The sequence below is a fragment of the Poecilia reticulata genome, chromosome 2, assembly GCF_904066995.2.
Source record: "Poecilia reticulata chromosome 2, P_reticulata-male-v2, whole genome shotgun sequence".
NCBI lineage: Eukaryota > Metazoa > Chordata > Actinopteri > Cyprinodontiformes > Poeciliidae > Poecilia > Poecilia reticulata.
In genome coordinates, this window is record NC_088831.1 from 164,773 (window position 1) to 173,027 (window position 8,255).

The 8,255-nt window shown below is 42.0% G+C and overlaps 2 protein-coding genes across 6 annotated transcripts; one reads left to right on the plus strand and one right to left on the minus strand.

The window, feature by feature from the left end:
• Nucleotides 1-6: 6 nt before the first annotated feature.
• Nucleotides 7-4,490, plus strand: hsf2bp (heat shock transcription factor 2 binding protein). Of its 5 annotated transcripts, XM_081614256.1 has the most exons (10): nucleotides 7-514; nucleotides 752-830; nucleotides 914-1,049; nucleotides 1,547-1,650; nucleotides 2,049-2,198; nucleotides 2,370-2,514; nucleotides 2,607-2,724; nucleotides 2,810-2,913; nucleotides 2,996-3,193; nucleotides 3,278-4,490. In XM_081614256.1, exons 2-10 carry the CDS (start codon nucleotides 780-782, stop codon nucleotides 3,289-3,291), a joined length of 1,020 nt encoding a protein of 339 aa, XP_081470382.1. In that variant the 5' UTR covers nucleotides 7-514; nucleotides 752-779; the 3' UTR covers nucleotides 3,292-4,490. The 5 variants fall into 5 exon arrangements, with proteins under 5 accessions (XP_081470382.1, XP_008428216.2, XP_008428223.2 ...); XM_008429994.3 differs by having other exon boundaries at nucleotides 7-543; nucleotides 2,996-4,490; XM_008430001.3 differs by having other exon boundaries at nucleotides 2,996-4,490.
• A 204-nt stretch (nucleotides 4,491-4,694) lies between these two features.
• Nucleotides 4,695-7,597, minus strand: cryaa (crystallin, alpha A). The gene is made up of 3 exons (XM_008430147.3): nucleotides 7,219-7,597; nucleotides 6,925-7,047; nucleotides 4,695-5,207 (listed from the first exon to the last, which is right to left on the minus strand). The coding sequence occupies exons 1-3, from the start codon at nucleotides 7,414-7,416 to the stop codon at nucleotides 4,998-5,000; spliced, it is 531 nt and encodes a 176-aa protein (XP_008428369.1). The 5' UTR covers nucleotides 7,417-7,597; the 3' UTR covers nucleotides 4,695-4,997.
• Nucleotides 7,598-8,255: the final 658 nt, after the last annotated feature.

An 8,255-nucleotide genomic window follows, 5' to 3' on the forward strand; every position in this document is an offset into this window, starting at 1 on the left:
AGTTTGAAACACAAAAGAAAAAGGGGATAATGCTGCGTTCACGCCATACGGAAACTCGGTATTTCCAGCACCTGAAGTAAAATCAAAAGAAAAGTTATTTAAAGAGGAGGATGCCTAATTTATGAATTTGAACAGTTTCCTAACCACCAGTTTAATTTTTTTAAAGAAAAGGTCTTGCATATTTAACGAAGGTTTTTTTAATTTGCAATATTTTAAGAAATAATATAATTTTGAGCATTGCTGCAACTTACTCTGAGAAACCTACACAACTTTCGAATTCATATTTGTAATGAACAGAAAAGAAACACTACAACTTAAATCTACTTTGTACGTCGAAGACGAAAAGGACGGAACTGATTTCAATTCAAAAAGCTTCCATATCCGAGACACACTGAATGCAGCATAAGCCTCTGTGAACGTGCGGAGAATCCAAAGACCCGGACTGGAGTTTTCTAGCGGTATTTCGTCTGGCTCGGACAACTCTGGTAAATAATCGATTAGGAACGTCACTGAGGTATCAACCGCACTTTCTTTCACATGAAGGCAATTATTCTTATTATCTTGTTATTATATGATTATCTTTTAAATAATGAGTGATGTCGGGCTTATTAACGCAAGTACTTTCTCTGTCTTCTCACTTCAATATTTTTTTTACTATCTAGTTAACATTACTGTTAGCTAGCTAACCTGAATGTTACTGTTACATCGCTTCAGACTGAAGCGATGTAACAATATGAATGTAACAATATAGGAGAACTTCTGTAATCATCAGAGTAGAGATGTCGTCTTTATATGGCGGGAAATCCGTGGATCACAATCACAAGGCTAAGGTAAACTATTAAAACTAGAGTTAGTTGTATTTTCTCTGCTTTAGTGTTGCCTTTACTGAACATTTCTTTCTTTTCTTCTACAGGATGCGTTTGTGAGAGTGCGGAAGAGGGATTTAGAGAAATTAACAACAGAAGTCATGCAGCTGAGAGAGTTCCTGCCCCGAGTTCTGAATGGTGATCTGACTGAAATGCTTCACAAAGCCCGGAGAGCAGAGACAAGTATGATACTATAACCAAAGTTCCAACATACTTTATGATGCTTCAAGAAAAACTTTAGGAAAAAAGAGAGATTAAGGGAAAGCTCAGATGGTGTTACCCTACCTTGTTATTTCACAACGTTGGAGTTAATTTATGGCAACACCTTAAGACCAAAACCAATCAGGCCTTCTGTTCATATCTGGTTCCCTTCCGAGATATGAATGGGTTTTGGTGAGAAGTGTGTGATAAGTCAGTATCCATATTCAAACTCATCTCATTTCCTGTACCAACATGAGCTGAAATGCCACTGAGAGGGGAAGAGGCCATCACTCCAGAAGTAGCATAAATCAGGGGAAAAGACTGTTGTTATTTTTGGAGAGATGCTCTGTGGTTTGACGCTGCTTATCCATATTAGCATAAGCTTGTCACATCAGAGCAATGCATATGGAAAGCAAGAGCTTGTTTTTTTTGGACTGTGTCACATTAGAGGAAGTCAGTAAATGTGGCTTTGTGTTTAGAGAAGGAACACCTGGAGCAGGAACAGAATCAGCTGAGACAGGACTGCTCACATCTTCAGTCTCGGCTGGAGGCAGCGCACTCTGAATGTCAGAAAGAAAGAGAGGTGAGAGCAGGAAAGTGTCAGGCCAGGGGTGGCTCGGGGGTAGGGGGGGTTGGGAGGAATTCATGTGAAGAAAAGTCACAGAGAGACGGAAAATAATCAAATATATGTCATGTAGGATTGTCCTGGATTTAGCTCCATTCATCTTCACATCAACTTCATTGCTAAATAAAACCTCCTTCACCTCCTTCCACATGGCTCATGTGCCCCTAACTGGACTGGTGGCAAACTGCATTTGGCTTTATTTCAGCAGTACTTTATTGTTCCACCTTTGTTTTGCTCTGTCACATAACAACCCAACAAACGTAAAGCAAAATAAAAATGTGGAACATTTTAAAGACAAGACAGTAGCATCCATGATTTTAGTTCCTGTGTGTATTTGTGTGTGTGCGTGTGTGTAGGAGAAGTTGCTGCTGCGTGAGCAGCTGTGGCAGAGCGGAGCAGAGCTGCAGCAGCAGGCCGACTTCTGCTCCACCCTGGCTTCTGCAGCCTGCAGCCTCCTGTGGAGTGGCTCGTCCAGGGAGGAGACGGTGACTACCTGGCTGGCTGATGTGAGTCCGTCTCTGTGCTGTCATCCCCATGACAACCACCGCTGATTTATGTCTTCATCTCATAACACACTGCACATTCAGATTCAGCTAAAATATAATACTTTTCTTCAGATGTCAGATTTTGCTGTCTAATGTTTCTATTTCTATATTTTCTGCATTTCCATGGGGAAGGGAAAGCTCCCCTGCTTCCTGACTGTTACTGCTCAGACTCTGGAGAGTTTCGTCAAGTCCATGGGTGACGAGATAAAAACTCAACCCGGGGACCACAACTCTCAAGAGCACCAGTTTGTGTTGGCTCTGGTAGGGACAATCACAAGTGAGTCCAATATGTTGGAATATATATATATATATATACTGTATATTTAGTTTGACTGAATGTTAAACAACTACTGCTTTTCCTCCTATTAGATATAGCAGCAGTAACATGTGGGCGGGACTTCCTGTCCAGCTCAGGACACGTCCTGCTGGACACGCTAATGAAGCTGCTGCAGCTGATGAGGCCTTCCATCTTCCCCAAACTGAAAGTGTAGGTAGCCAACGTTAGCAGTTATCAGAGCCATTTTAACTAAGACACTGCTGGACTCGGGCTGTGTGCTGGTGTTCTGCTCCAGGTTGATGCTGATGGCTTTGTATAATGTGAGCATCAGCATTAAAGGACTGAAGTTCATCATTGAGAATAAAGATCTCATTCCACTCATCTGGACGCTGTTGGATGGTAGGGTTGATAATTCTGACATTCTGTACTAATGGTTCCTGCTGTAGTTTAGAATCCTGTCATCTGATTGGCCCCTTGCCAGATGAGCATTGGGAGGTGTGTCTCCACTGCCTGCGCCTACTCCAGTCCGTTCTGCTGGAAGAGGATGTTGTGCTGCTTCTCGGCTCCTCGTTGCTGGATCCGGAGCTCCAGGCTCGGGTTGGCCGGCTCACCTCCAGCCTGCAGCCCAGCCTGAAGGCCACAGCTCAGCAAACCCTGGAGGACCTACAGGCCCTCCGAAGTACACAACCCTGCCGTAAAGATGGAAACCTGTTAAACATTTGGCTCTTCTCCGTGTGTTTACAAAGTTGTGTATGTTTTCCAGGTCCGGTTAGATAAACCCAGAAGTGTGAACTCTGGATTCTGCATCTTCAGTTTGCTTGTTGTCACCCATTGCTGTCTTTCAGTTAGATTTGAGCTGACCTGAAGGGTTCTGAATTGATTGATTTTATACTTCTAATGCTACACTGTTAAACTGTTTTTCATTATTATTCATGGTATGTTTAATTGACTTATTAACCATAAAAATGATAGTTACACTTCTCAGAGAATTGTGTTTCTGTTGGTGTTCTGCTGTTCAACCACCTGCAAGGAGGTACACATCCCAGTACTCATCCATCCATTGTACACCTAATTATCCTTGCACCCAGCATGTACAACATAGAAAAATGTAGGTTATAATATTAATTTTAACTGGTGTGTAGACAACCCTGCGACAGACTGGCGACCTGTCCAGGGTGACCCCGCCTCTCGCCCGGAACGTTAGCTGGAGAGGCACCAGCACCTCCTGACCCCACTGAGGGACAAGGGTGAAAGAAAATGGATGGATGGATGGATGGATGGATGATGGATGGATGGTGTGTAGGCATCAGAAATGATGAGAAAGTTTTTTATTCTGGATTTACTTCAAACAGTTGTTCTTTGGATTTTTCAATATTTAAGATGTTTAAACTGGCCACCGATAATATTAACAAAAAGGAACTGTACACAGATGTTTAAAAATCTACTTCTTGCATGCAGAGTGAGTTTTAAATTTGTCAGTCTTAAATCTAGGATTGCCACCTTTTTCAGACACCTGCTGTCATTTATGAACTACAAGCTGACAAATACCATATAGTTAAAGTATATTTTGTCATCTTTAGCAGAACACTTAAAAGCCAGGACTTAAATGCATTTTCACCAACTCCATATGTCGGCTCCAGTCCACTGATGTTGAAGTAGTTACAGTTGGGCAGGTAGTCACAACCTGGTATTGATCAGGGTTTGCCAGCTTTACAGCTGTCCAGCACATGGTGGTAGGAGCATCCACAACATCCTTTTAAGGTGAAACCCAACTACTGTAGGTCTGAGATATGTTTCACTAAACATCGTATCCAAGCAGTCTTTTGAGGTGGTGATAATGTACTACACCGATACTGTAATGACAGAAACTGTTGCAAACTTGTAAAGACGACCAAAATTCCTCTGCAATGATTTAAAGGATTTGTCAAGTCTAATAGAAAGTGTTTCCTAATAAAGGAGGTGGTTCTAGAAGCTGATGAATGAGGAGTGTCCTACATGATGTCTTGTCATAAATCTGATGGTGAATTTACCAAACCAGGTAAAGACCAGATGTTAGAAGGATGTTGGAATTGTACTACCTGCTTTACCATGAAGAACTTTCGATTACAGACCACTTAGGCTTTCTGTTGTTCATGCATCCCAAGTTCAGCTGAATCTTTGGGAATAAATAAATAGACTGGTTGCAATTTGTTAATTATACAGCTTTATTATATGTTATTAGCAGATATTCACTGAACACGGTCTGCACTACATTACAGGGCAGGACAAAAGAAGAAAGGGTTTTGAGCACCATACTTAGCCCGTAAGGGCTAATCTATGTTATACTTAAAAACAATGATACTATAGTTCTGGATGAGAATGCTATAGAGGAACTAGAGAAAATGAAGGAAGAAGAACGAGTATCTTAGGGAAGGGTAGAAGAAGAAATCTCTGGTTGTCCATCTCAGACTAGCAGATTCTTGGGGAAGTGAACCAATTTTCCTCTATGAGGATGGAGCAGCATTGGCTTTGTCATCATGGGTGACGGGGATGCTACGCTCACCACGACCAGATTCACTTCCTCCAGATAGCTTTGGACCAGTCAGCGTCAGCAGACCATCAGTTGACAGGGTGCAGGTGATGGCTGATTGGTCAACAGAAGTGGGCAGGCGGTACCGGCGATGAAACTCGCGAGAAATGTAACCATGGTCGTCCTGAAAAACAAAGCGGTTGGTGCCATAAGGTATGGGTTGAGGATTACCCATTTATGTTTTAAGAAGAAATATTAGGACCAAACTTTGACATAACTCAATCTCAAAAGTCTGAAATACAATCAATTTCTTATAGAATTAGTGACTTCTTAAAGATCTGAACATGAGTTATATATAGGTTTCTCCACAAGGTGGTCATATGCCCAAAATGTTTATGAAATCTGGTTCTGGTTGATGGTTTTAAGTCAAAGTGGAGTTCAACTGTGTTTTCCAGCTAGATGAAATGGTATTTTTACACCATACTGAACAGTATTAGACTGTATACAGGGGTGGGCAACTCGAGGACTGGTCTCTTGCAACTTTTAGATGTGTCTCTACTTCAACCCACCTGAGTCAAATAATGAGGTCATTAGCAGGACTCTGGAGAACCTGACTGCACTGAGGAGGGGATTCAGCTATTGGACTCAAGTGTGTTGGACCAGGGAGACATCTAAGAGTTGCAGGACACCTGCCCTCCAGGACCAGGATCCATTGTATAGAATCTAATTAGCTTCTTGAGACTTCATCTGATTTGACTGGAGGTCTTTTTAGTTCAGATCGCTTTGGACTCTGTTATTGAAAGTGAAGATGGTTGTTCTGACTGACATGTGGTTCATTTGTTTTTCTGTAAAGGGCTTTGAGATTACTTTTTTGGTGTTGGTACCAAAGAAGTAAACTGAATTGATTTGGAATGAATTGGACTATTCAGTACAGTGGACCCAGTCTGAGTCACCTATTCATTGATTTATTTCTGTGGAACTTAATACCAAATTATTTGTGGAAAAATTGTCCATTGGTAGATTTTTTTTCCTGAAGCATATCTAAAATATTTGAAAGAAAATGTAGTTTGGAGTTTGGGAAACTAAAATACCTAGGCGCAATGCTACTAGACATGCTATTGGCTGCTGTTTGCAACATAGCTAATTGAGGAGCGTCATTCATTTTCCTTTGTGCCGATTGGCTGTACTCCCAAGAGCTAGGGATATATATTTCTATAGCTTTAGATTTTACTAGAAAATATCTTTGTACATAAGACACAGTAAAATATGATGCCATTGCTTTAGAACAAAAGAGCATATTCTAAGATGTGAGAAAACTAATGAGTTTTCGTGCAACTAAGGAGTATTGACATTTAGTGGTACTCAGAACATTTAGAGAACCAGCTCACAGAACAGATCCAGGACTCAGTTTGGAAAACAATGGAGTTAGATTGAAGTATTTTCCAGGTCCACATAAGTTTGGAAAAAAGGTTGAATTTTCAGACTTGGTTTTTTGTTGCTGGGTTTTAGTGTTGCTTCTTTCTTTCCTTTCCTTGTATATTTATCTGTTCTTCATTACATTGTTCTTTTCTTCCTATCTTGTGTTCTTTCTTCCTCAATGATTGACCCCTCATTCCTCCACTTTCCTTCTTACCTTTCTTTTTTATGTTCCCTCTTCATTCCTCTTCTTTTCTTCTATCCCTACTTGTATCATTCTATCCCTTTGTGCCGTTCTTACCTCCGGTCCCTCTTTCCTTATCTGTCCTTTCCTTGTGTTCTCCTTTTTTCTCCCTAATATCCTCATGTTCTTCCTTCTATATTTTTTCTTTCCTGGTATCCCTCTAGTGACATCAGACTTGGATGCTGTCTAACTGTCATTCTCACCAAGTTAGTCCTGATTGGAGAAAAATCAAGAGCATCACCTGTCTTTCTCCATGCTTGCCCTGGATCTCCAGGTAGTCATCAGTCACCTTCACGCTCAGCTCATCGGGGGAGAAGTGCTTGACATCCAGGTAGACTGTAAACTTGTCCTTGTCAGACCTCACCTGAAGAAACACACATGGACAGAAAGGTTCAGTCAGCACTGTGGAAAGACCTTGTGCGTTTCACAACAACACAGCAGAAGATCCATTTCACTCCAGCTAACATTAAGAGGACTATAAAGAGCTTAAGGAATGTTAATCTGTTCTCAACTGTCAGGGTCTTAACTGTGTTACCTCAGAGATCCCAGAGTTGGAAGAATCCAGAAGGTTGCGGAAAAGTGAGTGTCTGTAATAGGGGCTGATAGTGGAGGTGGTGTAGGGGAAAAGGTCATAGTCAAACATTCCCTCTCCAAAAAACTGGTCAAAGAGTCGGGTGGGGTAGATGGAGCCCAAGGCACGTCTGAACCAGGGGTGCTGGATGGCAATATCCATTGTGATTGGAGGCGGTTTGGTCTATGTTTGCTTGGTTTGGCTCAGGTTGGCAGGTTCACCTGCAGAACTCAGAGTCCAGTAGGACAGAAATTGCAAACGGAGCAGGAATAGGAGAATAAAGCAGACCATAAAAATCTGTGAATAAAGAATGTTTCCACGGTGCTTCGTCCCCCGTTCCACAGCTGACACCTCTTTATATACCTGAGGACCAGAAAGACAGGCTTTAACAACAATCCCTCTGGAATGGCATTATCTCATGATGGGTTGGACCCTGTCAGCAGAATCAGAGGTGACAGAAGGGGCCTATGTGTGTGTGTGTGGGGGGGGGGCACCATTAATACCATACCCTGGAGCGACCCAATGCCCTCCACAAACATACCAGACTCACATGGCTGCCAAAACAAACTATGGGTGGATGGAGGAATTCTACGTGAGGAACAAAAAGGCCAGGAATCTGGCCTACAGACACACAGAATAACTTTACCTGCATGAAACAGATACACACATCTGTTCAGCCAGTCAGTGACATAATGCTGCTGGTTTGTTCTGCAGCCTGGCTGGATGTTGACCAGCTTTAGGTACAATGATTCCCAGGATCAATGGAGCAACAACCACTAACGGAGTCAGTCACAGTGAATAGGAAGCAGAACGTCTTTTACCTTTAAGAGGTGGAAATAAAAATGCACAGAGAGTTTTGTGATGACAGATGCATGTTTGGTACAGATCCACCCTTGTATGTGGAAGTTATGACACAATCCTGTTTGATAGCAAGACGTCAGATTTTGTGGCTTGGCCATGCCTACATGCTTTTTGCAACAAAAACCTTTTGATAACTTTTG